Below are 15677 nucleotides of genomic sequence, written 5' to 3' on the forward strand. Positions count from 1 at the left end.
CAAAACAGATATTGAACCCTTGCGCTTTCCGTAGGACCGACATTTCAGCGTTTCTGTTCGGGGTAGTTGTGCTTTCATTTCCTTTGATAATTTAGGTGCAGATAATCTAGGTAAACTACATTGACACTATATCACCATGAAATTATATTAAGGCTAACGCGGTTTCGTTTAATACACAAACACTCTTTTTGGCAACTAACTATTCGTTATAAATTGTACCAACCCCCCCCCCCGTTCATCTGGAATGGTACAGTCCGGAAATTATTTTGCGGGAAGCGGTTTCTGTCCAATTTGAGTTTTCAAAACAGTTCAAAATAAACGTGCTAGCTACTCGTTAAAATGAGGTGAGAATTATACATTTTGAATTATAATCCATCCAATACCTATACCACACGGCACTCGGTATTATGTTGGTCACACACTTCACCGTAACGTGAAGTTACGTTATATCGTTGGTCTGCTTGTTAACCTTATGACGTTACGCCTTTTTGATATATACACACACACACACACACACATACACAGCAGAGCTAGACGAAGCGAGACAACGGCTCCCTGTGAGAGTTGGACAACCACTCAGGAACCAGATTCATCTGGAGGAGGAGGAGGAGGGTAGTGATGAGGATGATGGTGATGATGTTTTTGTTTACACAGTGCCAAAAAGGGCAGAAGAGCCAAAGTGCTCCCACAACAGGAGAGTCACGTGAGTTGTTCACTAGCTTCTGCTCCACTGGTTTGATTCCAGTTGAAGTGCACTATGATTTGTAATAACAGTACTAAAAGGGATAACAACGGGGTGTTGTTGTTGTTGCCTCTGTGAAAACAACTCAGAGACTTCCCACGCAACATTGCGCCTGTATTTGTGTTTTATTTATTACATCTTGTTGCATAAAAAAAGCTCGACAAACTGTAAATTATGGAACTTGAGTTGTTTTCTCTGTTGCGTTCATTTCCAGAAAGGTTCATCCAATGATCACGATTCCCCCAACCTGTCCTCTATTGACAGAGCTAGCTTTTTCGAGGGGCTGCAGCAGAATCACGGTAAGTTCATTACACCGTATGTCTGTATCACAATCCATGTCAGAGTCAATATGTCTGTGAGTCTGGGAGAAAAGCAGATTTCACAGTAACCTTGGCAACCAGCTTTCTTCACGCGTGTTCTTGTCAGTGTATTTACGGTTGCCTCGTTTCCAGAGTCCAGCCGAATGTCAAACCACCAACATTGTGCTAACCAGGTAACTGTTTGTCTCGCCCACAAGGTAACCCTCTGCACAGCACGGCCATGGAGGACGATCTGAAGGTCCCGGAGGAGGATCGGGTGAAGGGGCGAAAAGCTGGGAAAAAGGAGATTCCTCAGACCGTGAAGACCTCTGTAAAGCAGCGTGGATCTGCCATGAAGAGGAAGGAGACGGAGCGGGATGATGAGGAGGAAGAGGAGAAGAAAAAGAGGAGCAGGAGAAGTACTGGAGGGACGAGGTGATGTCACTTTTCAGTCTACCATAAGGATAATAAACAACAATTCACAAAGTGCATGATGAATGGTCTATAAAGACATTGCTTTAAAAGAATATGTGATACATTATTGAACAAAATAGTATTTAGTGCAGTTTCTTACTTGGTATTTACACAACATCATCATTACAGATGTAAGGCACACAACAGTTGAGATGAAAGGTTATTGTCATTAAATGAGCCATCGTGAGAATACTATACTAGTGAATCAGATATATATCGGTCTGTAATGAATCGTTACATGGTTAACTGTATCCCATCCTCCTAATACTGGAGAGAACACCTACATACACATACCAACACGTCAACTGATATACAAGACACATTTATACATTCATCAATTCATAATTTGCCCCTAATGCAAGGAAAAAAGAAACTCATTTGAAGTCATTTATTACATGTGTATATATGATTATGGTAAAAACAGAAGAAAAGTAAGAAGAGGCAATAGCCCTTTTTAGAAAGACAATCTCCAGTAAATAAATACTTGCAGTGGACGTTTCTACTCCGTTAACCAATATTCTTTCTTCCCATCAAGTTATTCCTCTTGTCTCTTGTGTCCCAAACAAGGCCGGAGGACAATCAGCAGATGAAGAAAGGCAAGAAGAGAGGGAGTGAAACAGGAAGTGGAAAGTCCAGTGACGCTGCGCCGAAGGTAACGAAGTGAACGACGAATGCCACAGTTATGCTAATAAGGTCACGGCAACTTCTTGGATGACTCGTTGAGAACATGTCGAGGCAATGTTTTGTTTGTTTTTTCCTCCAGGAGAAACCTGACGCTGCCCATAAGAGAGTTCTGTCCTCTGGGGAGGAGGAGGATGAAGATGAAGATCGGAGTTGGGTATGGACTGACTTCACCAGATCGTTGCAGCCAAGAACTGGGCATCCACAGAAACGTAGCGTTTGTGTTCAACTCTGTATTTGTCTTTGTCTTCATGTTGTTTATTCAGAAGCCAAGTCCGAAGAAGGCCACGGCTTTAAGTTTTGGAAAAAGCAGAAAGTCTTCGTCCAAGGGGCCGAAATCTAGAACGTCTTCATCAGGTCAGGGAGATGAGCAGCAACCCTGTTCAAGGACAGTTTGTCCTGTTCCCTCCGAGGGTTAGATAAGAACACGGGGCATTCGATATGAACCCAGCAGATGGTAAGCGTAGCTTAGCATGATGTCCAGACCCAGGCTAGCAATTCCAGTCTTAATGCTAAGCTAAGCTGACCGCTATTTAAACTATCAATCTTCTCATCTAACTCTCAGAAAGCGATTTCTTGGTTGTTGGTCGGTGTATTTATACCTTTCTTTTTTGCATAAACCAGACTTTTAAAGGTTGTCTTGTCTTTATACGCTATTTCATTTTTATACAACATGATGTACAAGAAATGGACCCAATGTTTCATATCCTAAGTTCAGCTGAATCATTCTAACGGAAAATTGTGTTTTGTAAATATTTCATTGGGTGAACAGTTTATTGCAAAGAGAAAGATGTTTTTTGAACTACTCTACTTGAAATCTGAACCACATAACTTCCGTGTGAAGGCAGTGCCTCTGCAGAACCAGAGGAGGCCCGCAGAGAGAAACGGAGGAGGAGCAGACGTGATGGAGGTGGAGGAACAGAGTCCGAGGTGGTGCTGGATGCCTTCCTGGAGTTCTGTGACCAGTACAGGTAAACTAAGACACCTGAACAAGTAGCCTGTGACCTAACCTTTCCATACTATACACGCCATGGTAACTACTGTGTGTGTGTGTGTGTGTTTCAGAGAGTCTGTGGAGTCTAAAGCAGTCAAACAGGCCGTTGATTCGTTCTCCTCCAATGTGAAGGAGCAACTGCTAGAAAAGGTGAGACTTCACCAACTCTACTTGATTTGTGATGCCGAGGAGTTGAAGCAAAAGGAGAACCTGTGTTTTCCGGTTGGCAGTTTGAGATTCTCACTCACTTTTTGTTCACCAGAAGAAGAGAAACTAGTGTACGTACACTCAACTTCATCAGGGGACCACCTGTAACCACCTTTTCCCAAAGTGTCCCCCATGAAATATGGCGCTATGACATCATCATGGTGTTGATCAAGTCAGCAATGATTTATACTGTAATACTAATTCATGTCATAATGTGTTCACTGGTGTTTTTTCTTTTACAGATCTCTTCTTCCAAGGAGTTCAAGGTTCTAAAGAGAGAAAACGCCAAGGTAACTATAGCAACCAGCCGTTGGCCACTCTGACTCATTTCCGGGTGTTGTCCACACGGAAATATCTGAACAGCTATTGGATGACATTCATATTCACCATAAAAAAGTGAATTCTTCTGATTTTGTGGTTTTGAGTGAAGCCACCGGACGGATTGCCATGTCATTTTTTGCAGAGAGTTTATTTCTGCCTCAAGATCATGAGTTTGGTGAAGCTCTGTCATTTCATCAACATGCTTCACTCTGGAGGGGAACACGGTAGAGCCCCCAGCAGACTCCTCGTCATGTTACACAACACCAGGCCGCTTCATAGCAGCCTGGACTCACTTTTGCTTTCGCTCTTGTTGGCGTGTGTCAGGTGGGCTCTTCGATCCGCACAGAGACACAGAGACTGCTGGATGCCAAACATGAGCTGATGAGGTGAGAGGCGCACACCAGTTGTCTATAGACTAAAGGTCTTTTAAAAAAGTCATTAGTCATTAAAACATCCATTAAATGCACTATTAACACACAAAAAATTGTATTTTCAGTGTTAAAATCTATTATTAACAACCTCTGTTCCCCGACCTGCTTTATCATCCTGCGTTTATCACTTTACGCTGTGTGTGGGCGGTCAGGGCGGAGAGGCAGACGTGGCTGATGCAAAAGGAGAAAGCGGAGCTGGAGGTCCAGCTGGCCGATCTGAGACGAGGCCGAGCCTTTCTGCAGGACTTCAAAGAGCTCAGCAGACGATACCTGGACTACCGACACAAACGCCCCAAAGAAAAAGAGATGGTACACGCACACACACTCACTTCACTGTATTCAGGTGAATATTGACCTGAAAAATAATGGAAATCATAACCTGGTTATTGTATGGTTACTTGTGTCTTGGCCATAGGTACAAGCTATAGAAACTACTTTTTTCTTAATTAGATGCTTTTTGACCTACTGCTTCCTCTCCTCCTCCCTTCCAGTACGGGGCGTCCAGCTTGCCTGCTCTGCTATTGGAGACCAAGCATATTCAGACCGCACAGCCTCCGCTGGGAGTGACCAGAAAGCAGCAAAAGACTCTGAAATAGCGCACCACGCCATACCTTACTCAAAATGTCAAAAGGGCTCAAAGACGACACAAAGCCACACTGAGGCCGTTTTAAAGCCTAATCCGGCTTCACGTTTTGGGTTGAATGTTGTGGTTCAGATTTTATTATGTATATATGCAAAAAAGTTCCTGCCCATCCAGATAAAAAAATAAACAATACTGTTAGTACAAATAAACTGGTTTGATGTTGAATGCTTGTAGTCAAATTGTTTCCCTTGTACGAGTTCAATACTTTTAGTGTATTTAAATACTGGGTTTTCAGTTTCTCTTTTAACATTGTCGGGTCCTGACAGTTTTCTAAGCCAATCGACTGCTCCCCTTGGTCAAGGTGCGCCTCAGGGATTTTACGCTTCCACCCGCCCACACGGGGAGCCGCGTCCCTGATTGGCTGAAAGTTTCAGTCCTGTACTTTGAACAACATTTCCTTGAAGTCACAGTGCGGACGGGGACTTGAACCATTACCAGGCTATTTCTACCACCGAAAGAGGTACGTTTATTGTTGCGATTAAAGAAAGAAATCATTATCAAAAATGATCTTTGACAAAGTGGAAGACGAAGACACGACTGTCTCGTTTCCTGTAAGTTAGGGCGACAGGACAGGTGAAGACGCGCTCATTGCGCGAGCTTCCTTTACAGGTAACGTCCGTTAACGTAACCGACGTTTGATGTGTTTCGACACTTCTCGCTAGGTTCCCGTGAGCTAGTCATTGTAATGTAACGTTGCTTCCTGAATAAGATACATACGGGCTGGCGGTCCGTGAAATGACATGTTTAAATCAACGTAAGTTAGCTGTACATATTACACTTCAAGTGCATCGGCCTCTGGACCAATTCGCACAATCAGTTTGTACAGAAAGCGGTGCGCAAGTGAACGGTACACCCTGATTGTGCTGCGTGGAACATGTTATGACATGTCGTTATAACATCTATGTGACAGGTGGGTTACACAGGTGGGTTACACAGGTGGGTTACACAGGTGGGTTACACAGGTGGGTTACACAGGTGGGTTACACGATGCTAATGAACCGGGTCCGAACACCGTAGGAGCAGCCGCTCCTGAGGATGAAGGGTGAAGGATGCGTTAATGACTTCCTCATTGGGGTTTCGCTATGAGCGGGCGTTACGTCATAACTGAACGGGATGTTACGGCTGCTCCGATCCAACTCTAATCTGTCCCGGTTCCGAGAGCGATACCTGTTCATGTTACAGGCTTTTATATGTGTCCATGTAACAGGCTGTTATATGTGTCCATGTTACAGGCTGTTATATTGGTCCATGTTACAGGCTGTTTTACGTGTCCATGTTACAGGCTGTTATATTGGTCCATGTTACAGGCTGTTATATTGGTCCATGTTACAGGCTGTTATATGTGTCCATGTTACAGGCTGTTATATGTGTCCATGTAACAGGCTGTTATATTGGTCCATGTTACAGGCTGTTATATGTGTCCATGTTACAGGCTGTTATATTGGTCCATGTTACAGGCTGTTTTACGTGTCCATGTTACAGGCTGTTATATTGGTCCATGTTACAGGCTGTTATATTGGTCCATGTTACAGGCTGTTATATGTGTCCATGTTACAGGCTGTTATATTGGTCCATGTTACAGGCTGTTATATGTGTCCATGTTACAGGCTGTTATATGTGTCCATGTTACAGGCTGTTATATTGGTCCATGTTACAGGCTGTTTTACGTGTCCATGTTACAGGCTGTTATATTGGTCCATGTTACAGGCTGTTATATTGGTCCATGTTACAGGCTGTTATATGTGTCCATGTTACAGGCTGTTATATTGGTCCATGTTACAGGCTGTTTTACGTGTCCATGTTACAGGCTGTTATATTGGTCCATGTTACAGGCTGTTATATTGGTCCATGAAACAGGCTGTTATATTGGTCCATGTTACAGGCTGTTATATGTGTCCATGTTACAGGCTGTTATATTGGTCCATGTTACAGGCTGTTTTACGTGTCCATGTTACAGGCTGTTATATTGGTCCATGTTACAGGCTGTTATATGTGTCCATGTTACAGGCTGTTATATTGGTCCATGTTACAGGCTGTTATATGTGTCCATGTTACAGGCTGTTATATGTGTCCATGTTACAGGCTGTTATATTGGTCCATGTTACATGCTGTTATATTGGTCCATGTTACAGGCTGTTATATGTGTCCATGTTACAGGCTGTTATATTGGTCCATGTTACAGGCTGTTATATGTGTCCATGTTACAGGCTGTTATATGTGTCCATGTTACAGGCTGTTATATTGGTCCATGTTACAGGCTGTTATATGTGTCCATGTTACAGGCTGTTATATTGGTCCATGTTACAGGCTGTTTTACGTGTCCATGTTACAGGCTGTTATATTGGTCCATGTTACAGGCTGTTTTATGTGTCCATGTTACAGGTTGTTATATGTGTCCATGTAACAGGCTGTTATATGTGTCCATGTTACAGGCTGTTATATGTGTCCATGTTACAGGCTGTTTTACGTGTCCATGTTACAGGCTGTTATATTGGTCCATGTTACAGGCTGTTATATGTGTCCATGTTACAGGCTGTTATATGTGTCCATGTTACAGGCTGTTATATGTGTCCATGTTACAGGCTGTTATATTGGTCCATGAAACAGGCTGTTATATGTGTCCATGTTACAGGCTGTTATATTGGTCCATGTTACAGGCTGTTATATTGGTCCATGTTACAGGCTGTTATATGTGTCCATGTTACAGGTTGTTATATGTGTCCATGTTACAGGCTGTTATATGTGTCCATGTTACAGGCTGTTATATTGGTCCATGTTACAGGCTGTTATATTGGTCCATGTTACAGGCTGTTATATGTGTCCATGTTACAGGTTGTTGTATGTGTCCATGTTACAGGCTGTTATATTGGTCCATGTTACAGGCTGTTATATGTGTCCATGTTACAGGCTGTTATATTGGTCCATGTTACAGGCTGTTATATGTGTTCATGTTACAGGCTTTTATATTGGTCCATGTTACAGGCTGTTATATGTGTTCATGTTACAGGCTTTTATATTGGTCCATGTTACAGGCTGTTATATGTGTTCATGTTACAGGCTTTTATATTGGTCCATGTTACAGGCTGTTATATTGGTCCATGTTACAGGCTGTTATATTGGTCCATGTTACAGGCTGTTATATTGGTCCATGTTACAGGCTGTTATATTGGTCCATGTTACAGGCTGTTATATTGGTCCATGTTACAGGCTGTTATACAGTGCATCCGGAAAGTATTCACAGCGCTTCACTTTTTCCACATTTTGTTATGTTACAGCCTTATTCCAAAATGGATTAAATTCATTATTTTCCTCAACATTCTACACACAACAACCCATAATGACAAAGTGAAAACTGTTTTTTGCAAATGTATTAAAAATAAAGAACGAAAACATAACATGTACATAAGTATTCACAGCCTTTGCTCAATACTTTGTTGAAGCACCTTTGGCAGCAATTACAGCCTCAAGTCTTATTGGGTATGATTACACAAGCTTGGCACACCTATTTCTGGGCAGTTTCTCCCATTCTTCTTTGCAGAACCTCTCAAGTTCCATCAGGTTGGATGGGGAGTGTCGGTGCACAGCCATTTTCAGATCTCTCCAGAGATGTTCAATCGGGTTCAAGTCAGGGCTCTGGCTGGGCCACTCCTTTGTTATCTTGGCTGTGTGCTTCGGGTCGTTGTCCTGTTGGAATATGACCCGTCGCCCCAGTCTGTTTTATTGGTCCATGTTACAGGCTGTTATATGTGTCCATGTTACAGGCTGTTTTATTGGTCCATGTCCAGGCGTTTTAGAGATGTGACAGAACTCCTCACACATCCAGGGAAACACTGTTTCTGTCGGCCCTTCTGTCAGTTCTTTTCCCAGTGTCCTTCTTTGTGTTTGTGGAGACAGGAAAGTGGGCCAATGAGAATGAAACAATACTAAAACTATTATTTACAACACCAAAGTGTTATCTACAAAGAAAATACCCCTGAAAGGCCACTCACACACTCTCCCCTGCTGCTCTCCTGCTCTGCTCACTTCCACCCCTCCCCTCCCCGAGGGGAAATCCCGCCACTGGTTATGCACGTCACTGTCTGGAGCCGGCGCCAGACACCGCTCTAGAAGAGTTTTGAAGAAAGAAAGAAATGTACACTTTTATTCATCCCCGTGGGGAAATTCTTGTATGCATTGTACCCATCCTTAGTTATTAAGGAGCAGTGGGCTGCAGTGAAGCGCCCGGGGAGAACAAAGAGAAAGAACAACATTCAACAAATAAATATATCAATATTTATGTGCTGATTTGTTATTTATTTATATAACGGAGTCCCATTGTCAAAGATACCCGATACAGCAATTTCAATCAATATTGGACCCTGTATTTATTGTAGGCAGTTACTTTAGGTATAATAGCACAATACAGATATTTAGTAAAATATATGACCGTTTAACACTAAGATTGTATGGATTATAGGTATTATAAACTCTCTCCACACACGGTCTTAACCGTCCTAACCACGATGTGAACAACCTCCAGGAAGTGCCACCTCTTTATATTTGTAGAATCTGTGTAAAACTGCTGTATGATTTCAGCATCCTGTGTCAGATTACCTGAACCAAATTTCATGTCGGCCATTTAAAGGATTACTTCACCCAAATTGCAAAGGACAAATGCGTATTACAGCTTTTCTTTTCTTTTCTAATCTTCATCTAAGAAAGTAACACAAATCTAAAGCAACCATGTCAGGATTGTTGTTTCTGTAATAGTTTTAATATGTAACTTATTTGTATTATTATTTTTATTGTTATTATTATTATTATGGCCAATATTTTAGCGTTATCAGTTTTTATTGCTATATAAATATCTTCAGCGGCCTCAAGGAATCCAGTCTCGTTCGGGCTAACGTTGTCATGGCGCTTTGCTTGAAAGATGTAAAGCACTTCCTGTGTTACACACTCAAACACCGAGTGTGTAACAACCAAGCAGCCAAAGTGTTCAGAAAAGAGTGAACTGCTTTGTGTTGTTATGCTTTGCCAGCGTGCACAGTGCTGGATCCCAGGGAATGGAAGATGTTGTTATTTATGTTGGGGGGGGATGTAGAGCCACTTTTAATACGGTCTGATTGTTTAATGCCTGCAGGAACATGGCTGATGGAGACCGGCGGAGTGGCGGGGACACTGTGGACGCACTGTCATTTTTTGCAAAGAGGTAATTATTGTACACGGATGACTGTCTGACCACCTCGTGACATTATGTGCCCGAAGCGGTCCGCTCTGTCTTCTGTCTTCTCCTACGGGTGGCGTTGGATCACACTGTGCCCTTTGACCTCTTAGAGTCACTGACGAGTTGCAAACAGGTTTTTAAATCATTGCACAGTGTATTTACAAATCTGTGTATGTGTGTGTGTGTGTCCATGTTCAGGTCAAATGCAGAGGAGATGGACAGCATCAGTAAGACAGCAGGCTCTGACCCGTACCTCTACAAGATGGACTATCCCTGCATCGGGACCTGTCTGATCATCAACAATAAGAACTTCCACAGTAGCACAAGTAACTACAGCTGCTGGCACACACACACACACACAAATGTTCTGTGGATGTAATAACTCTCTAAAAAACATTAGTCGGTGCTTGATTTACACAGCAAATAGAAGATGTCCACGGGTGTGAAAACCCGTCATGTTATCCACATTTCTTACGGTTCCTGCTTCCACCATGCTGCGTGTTGAGGGCTCAGCTGCGCCAGTGCTGAGCTGGGACAGAACTTTTTATTTTGCTGAGGAAGGTTCAGAACCGAAGCTGCGTTCCAAATCTGCATACTTTTTCTTTTTAATTTCAGTAAATACTGCAGCTGCTCTTCTGAAGTACGTACGGTTGCATGCAGGATGCTACTTCTTCCTCATAACCATCCAATTTCCACTTTGACCCTCTTGCTTAAAGTATCTGCTGTGCAAAGAATTGTGGGTCAGAACAGCCAGAAAGGTATGCTGCGACCAGAACACTCCTGGCATACTGCTTTGGGCATACAATGTATCGGGACATACTAAATAGTAGTAGTAGTAGGACCTAATTATCCTTACGCTCAGGAAGGAAGGGATGGTGCTTCAATGCAACCTTTCCTGTCTCCTTTAGTAGAGTACACTGGACCACCCTTTACGAAAGGAAAGGAGATAATGGCATTTAAAGACACAGCAGATCCTCAGTGAAAGTGCGCTTAATTACGTAGTATAGTGTTAGTGCGGTCAGATTCTTTTAAACAACTCGTGGCCGACTTGGACTCTGGAAGGGAGCAGAGCCACCGGTAATGTTAGTAACGTCTGCCATGAAAAATCCCCACAGCTCCTCTCCATATTGTTTAATAGAGTTTGCAAAATGATAGCTAGGCACAAATAAATGAGGAAATGGTGATCCTCACACGGGATTCAGTTCTTACAGGTTTTTATATTATTTTAAATTATGCTGGGGTTGGGTGTCCTTTCCCCCGGGGGCTTCGGTTCTCCGCTCCGTCGGCTCTGCTCCCCGCTTCCCCCCGTTCCTCAGTCGCTACTCCTGTTTTTATCGGGAAGAGACACACACACAGGTTGACCCCAGCTGAGGCTGATTACACCTCATCCTGGCACCGTTCCCTGAACCCCCCCCCCTCTGTTTCTCAAGAGAGTCTAAACTCTCAGTTCTCCTGAGTCTACACAATAAATAACCATATTGTATTGTGTATGTCTGCTGCATTTCTACCATTTCTATCTGTGTTTTTTGCGTGTCTCCGCAGCCATGAGCGCTCGGAACGGGACGGATGTGGATGCCGCCGATGCCATGAAGACCTTCACCAAGCTGGGTTATAACGTCACCGTGGCCAACGATCGGACCGGGGATCAGATGAAACAACTGTTGTGCAGTGGTAACTACGGTTTTATTCATTCATTCAAGGTCTGCTTCTTTCTAGATGTATTTGTATTTATTTGTAATACAGCTAAAACACACACGCACAGAGGATATTATCACACAACAGTGTAACCTCACAAACAATGTAATAAACAGTTGGATAAAAATGTTAAATTTAAAGGATCCCTTCAGGGATTCAAAGAATGAGGTTTACAGTACAGATAACTAGTGTTATATATTGTCCCACTCTTCACTAGAGCCATTCACATTTCATGTTGTGTGGCATTGAAATGGTTTGTGGAATATTTCTCCCAGAAAAAATGGGCTTTGCAATGTTTTTTTCGTTTTTTTAAATATTCCTAATTAGTTCTTGATTATGAGATATGCATATTTTCCCTAACAGGATAATTGCACTTTATATCCGGGTACAATCAACTTGTCCAGCGGTTGTAAAAGCCGACATTTAGTCTCGGCCACGCTTTAATTAAACGTTCCAACGTTGGTTCTCGACCATCGATCATCAGGTGGCATGTGCTGCATTTACATCGACCGCGTTACTGCAGAGCACGCAGCGACCACTAGATAATAATAATAATAATAATACATTTATTTAGATGGCAGCATCTGAGCTTGGTTTCTCTTTGATTTCCCAACAAGTCTTTGTTAAGTGGTCATCCATGAAAGGACGAGCGCTTTCCTCAAGAGCAATAAAAATTGAAATGAGACCGCACCTGGACCGGTATCGTGACCCTCGTTCCCTTTTTCCACCTGTTCCCACCCCGTGGGCATCTAGTATCCAAGGAGGACCACAGTGACAGTGCGTCGTTTGTGTGTGTGCTGCTGAGTCACGGAAAAGAGGGTGTGATATATGGCACCGACGGCTTTGAAAAGCTGGAGGACCTGACGAAGTGCTTCAAAGGAGATCGCTGTAGGAGTCTGGTGGGGAAACCCAAGCTCTTCTTCATCCAGGTGAGTCACAGGGGAAAGTCCCCACCTGACATGTGGACGTCCGATCCGTGATGATGGTATCGGTCGTCCACCGAGGCAACAACTTCCTCGGGGCTCGCTGGGATGGCAGAAAAAGCCCAGACCTCTTGACTACATGTACCAGGATGCATTGCACTGGGGAATCTATCGCTTCAATTTACGACTTTTTTTCATCAACACTGACTGGACATCCACATTAAAGCTAGCGAATGTCCCCTTTAGATATACCACACACACACACACACACACACACACACACACACTTGTGCCAGTGGACATGTACATGTTCATCTAGCTCTTGTAAATGCTTGTTTTGTAGTTTAAGGAGCAGTAAGCGCCCTTTTCTGAGAGCCAGCATCTTTTGTTGTTGAACAAGTCGTTGTGATGCAATTGTGTCCGCTGACTTCTCAACATGGGATGTATGAGACCATCCAGGTGGCACACAGCAGGTTGTATTCTCAGCTGTAGTTTTAGACTTTTGAATACAGCGTGTCGCGATGCGTATCGGTCGCTTCTCTGCCAGATTAAAGGCCAAACTGGGGCTCTCCGATTTGGTGCACTTTGTATGCAAACGGACGCTCAAGCAGCGCTACCCTGGTGCTGCTTTCACTTCTTTCATTATATTCACTATTACACTATTGAACGACTGAAGGAAGTTTAACATTTTAGGTACGAGTGTAAAGAAAAGTCCGAACCCCGGGCTCAACATGACAACTCACGCATCTAATTTGCTCCGAAGCCGCCTAATGTGCCCGTAACTAGTTGAGTAGACGAGAACAACCACCTCCGCTTCTAGCCGTGGATTACTAAACCACGTGTGCCTGTCTGCAGAGACTCGGTTGATGCTCATGCTGCACCCGGATTTCCTTGTCCCCCTTTTTCAGGCGTGCCGTGGGTCAGACCTGGATGACGGATCCCTCATTGAAACCGACAGTGTCGACGCGCAGACGTCGGAGAGGATTCCCGTGGAGGCCGACTTCCTGTACGCCTATTCCACTGCTCCAGGTAACGTCTGGTGGAAGCGGTAGAAAGGAACGTCTCTCTGTCAAACATCTTCTACGTCCCGTCCGGTAAACGGCGGATGACCGCGATAGAAGCCGCGTGCACCTTGTTGTAAGAGCGCTAATGAGCAAGCTCTCCTGCAGGCTACTACTCGTGGAGGAACACCCAGAACGGCTCGTGGTTCATGCAGTCGCTGTGTGAGATGCTGCAGCGTTTCGCCGGAGAGCTGGAGCTGATGCAGATCATGACACGAGTCAACCGCAAGGTGGCGCTACACTTTGAGTCCACCTCCAACCTGCCCGGATACAGTGGCAAGAAGCAGATCCCCTGTATCGTCTCCATGCTGACCAAAGACTTCTACTTTCCTCAACATTAAGGTCTGACCTGTGGGGGACTGTACTGGTGTCGCTCATTCAATTTGTATCTATTTCCCCATCACAGGTGTCTGATTTCTACTTCCTTCGGCCAAAACCACTCGTACTGCAGTGCGTTGCATAGTTCATGTCAAACAGGACAGCATTGGTTTTATTGTGACTCCAAGGAGAACCCACATGCATTGTCAACATTTGATTTGTTAGTGTGTTGCATGATAGACAGTTGAATACTTTTCACTCAGCCCGCTCCAGTGACCACACACATAAACACAAGCAAAGCATTTTTACTACGTATACATAATACAGTCAATATGTATATTCACAGGTTTAACAATGGGCTTACCGCGTGCAGTGCGTCTGCCTTTTCAACAGTTTCTGAATGCATTAAATGCACAAAGTATGATCAAATATCAGGCCATCGCATGAAACTATGTCACTGTCCCTTTAAAAATGGAGCATCGCTCGTGTAGCCGTGATGAAACTGAGCCGAGCGACACCAACAATCATAAGGCTCATAATAAATACTCTCAATGTGAGTACTGGAGTAGAGTGCGCATTTCCTTTTCAGGTGGTCACAAATGGACTGTAGGTGTGGTAGTTTTTGATTGGTGTACTACCTAAACATATACTATATACTGTGCTCAACCTCCGGGGATGTTTGTGTACCTTTCACTGGGAATGGCGAAGGTGAATATAATTGCAGACAAAAGTTATTGTCGAGAATAAAAACAATGAAGCAAAGATTATTTCCAGTGTGGTCCTGGTTTTGTTCTGTCTCCACGCTGGTAGGAGGATGAGGATTAATTTCCTCTTTGAGACCTTCATCCCCCTTCACAGTTACAGCGCGACTTATTTTGAGCCTTCTGAAGCGGCTTTCTGTGTGATCGTGGGAGGACTTCTGTACCAGGAGGGGGCGGCGTGATCAACGACACGGCCGGCAAGGACCTTTAATATTACACCGTAGATCAGGGCTGCTCTTTTTGGCCAAGTATCTTGACAAAATGAGGCCTGGAGATAAAAGAGGCAGGACTTGGATCCCCTGCGTTCTCATGTACTTAGATATCCCACCTCCACCTTCCTGTCTGTGCGTCCTGATTGATAATGTTCACAATGGGCTACGAACCCGCCGCTGAGCCCGGGGTGTGCTTTGGGCTTTTGGAGTGTCATCAAGAAGCACAGTTCACAAGGACGCTTTCTGTCAGTCAGCGGACAAAACGTGTGCGCGACCACACGAGGGCGCCAGAGAGACGTGTTGGTGTAGTTCTAGTTTGTAATGAATCGGCAGTCCTTCAGCCGTACACCATACTAGGAACTGAAACTCATTCTAAACACATTATATATATATATATATATATATATATATATATATATATATATATATATATATATATATATATATTTGAAGCCTTTACAATTACCTTTTATGATGTATAATAACAACAATAACAATACATTATAAATTACCAAAGAAAGTAATATAGCTTTGGTCTTAACATCATAACAATAACACAAATGAATACATTTTCATTATTAATTATTATTATTATTATACATCTTTTTTGTAATAATAATGTTTACAATAGTGATAGATCAGATACAATTGCATTTTCAATCACGTTCACATTTCATCAGAAAAAGCAACGGGGCAGTTTCTGCGACTC

General features: G+C 43.4%; 2 protein-coding genes across 3 annotated transcripts; both read left to right on the plus strand.

Moving 5' to 3' along the window:
- Nucleotides 1-257: 257 nt before the first annotated feature.
- cenpu (centromere protein U) lies at nt 258-4957 on the plus strand. 2 transcript variants are annotated; one of them, XM_034544295.1, is made up of 13 exons: nt 258-344; nt 655-703; nt 957-1041; nt 1260-1476; nt 2083-2167; nt 2279-2353; nt 2463-2553; nt 3041-3167; nt 3262-3340; nt 3640-3687; nt 4043-4104; nt 4302-4458; nt 4641-4957. In XM_034544295.1, the coding sequence occupies exons 1-13, from the start codon at nt 340-342 to the stop codon at nt 4743-4745; spliced, it is 1185 nt and encodes a 394-aa protein (XP_034400186.1). In that variant the 5' UTR covers nt 258-339; the 3' UTR covers nt 4746-4957. The 2 variants fall into 2 exon arrangements, with proteins under 2 accessions (XP_034400186.1, XP_034400187.1); XM_034544296.1 differs by lacking the exon at nt 2463-2553 and having other exon boundaries at nt 2279-2408.
- A 203-nt stretch (nt 4958-5160) lies between these two features.
- LOC117737645 (caspase-3-like) lies at nt 5161-14762 on the plus strand. Its single transcript, XM_034543732.1, has 7 exons — nt 5161-5252; nt 9915-9983; nt 10197-10324; nt 11541-11669; nt 12447-12622; nt 13525-13645; nt 13786-14762. Exons 2-7 carry the CDS (start codon nt 9919-9921, stop codon nt 14016-14018), a joined length of 852 nt encoding a protein of 283 aa, XP_034399623.1. The 5' UTR covers nt 5161-5252; nt 9915-9918; the 3' UTR covers nt 14019-14762.
- The last annotated feature ends 915 nt before the right edge of the window (nt 14763-15677 follow it).

Source organism: Cyclopterus lumpus, chromosome 10 (assembly GCF_009769545.1).
Source record: "Cyclopterus lumpus isolate fCycLum1 chromosome 10, fCycLum1.pri, whole genome shotgun sequence".
Classification (NCBI taxonomy): Eukaryota; Metazoa; Chordata; class Actinopteri; order Perciformes; family Cyclopteridae; genus Cyclopterus; species Cyclopterus lumpus.

Bases quoted from the DNA above. Each gene is read 5' to 3' on its own strand.
- cenpu (XM_034544295.1), top strand. The intron at 1,477-2,082 runs GTGATGTCACTT...GTCCCAAACAAG, and splicing joins AGAAGTACTGGAGGGACGAG to GCCGGAGGACAATCAGCAGA. The intron at 4,105-4,301 runs GTGAGAGGCGCA...GTGGGCGGTCAG, and splicing joins GCCAAACATGAGCTGATGAG to GGCGGAGAGGCAGACGTGGC.
- LOC117737645 (XM_034543732.1), top strand. From the start codon at position 9,919: ATGGCTGATGGAGACCGGCGGAGTGGCGGGGACACTGTGGACGCACTG. The intron at 11,670-12,446 runs GTAACTACGGTT...GTGGGCATCTAG, and splicing joins GAAACAACTGTTGTGCAGTG to TATCCAAGGAGGACCACAGT. The intron at 13,646-13,785 runs GTAACGTCTGGT...GCTCTCCTGCAG, and splicing joins CGCCTATTCCACTGCTCCAG to GCTACTACTCGTGGAGGAAC.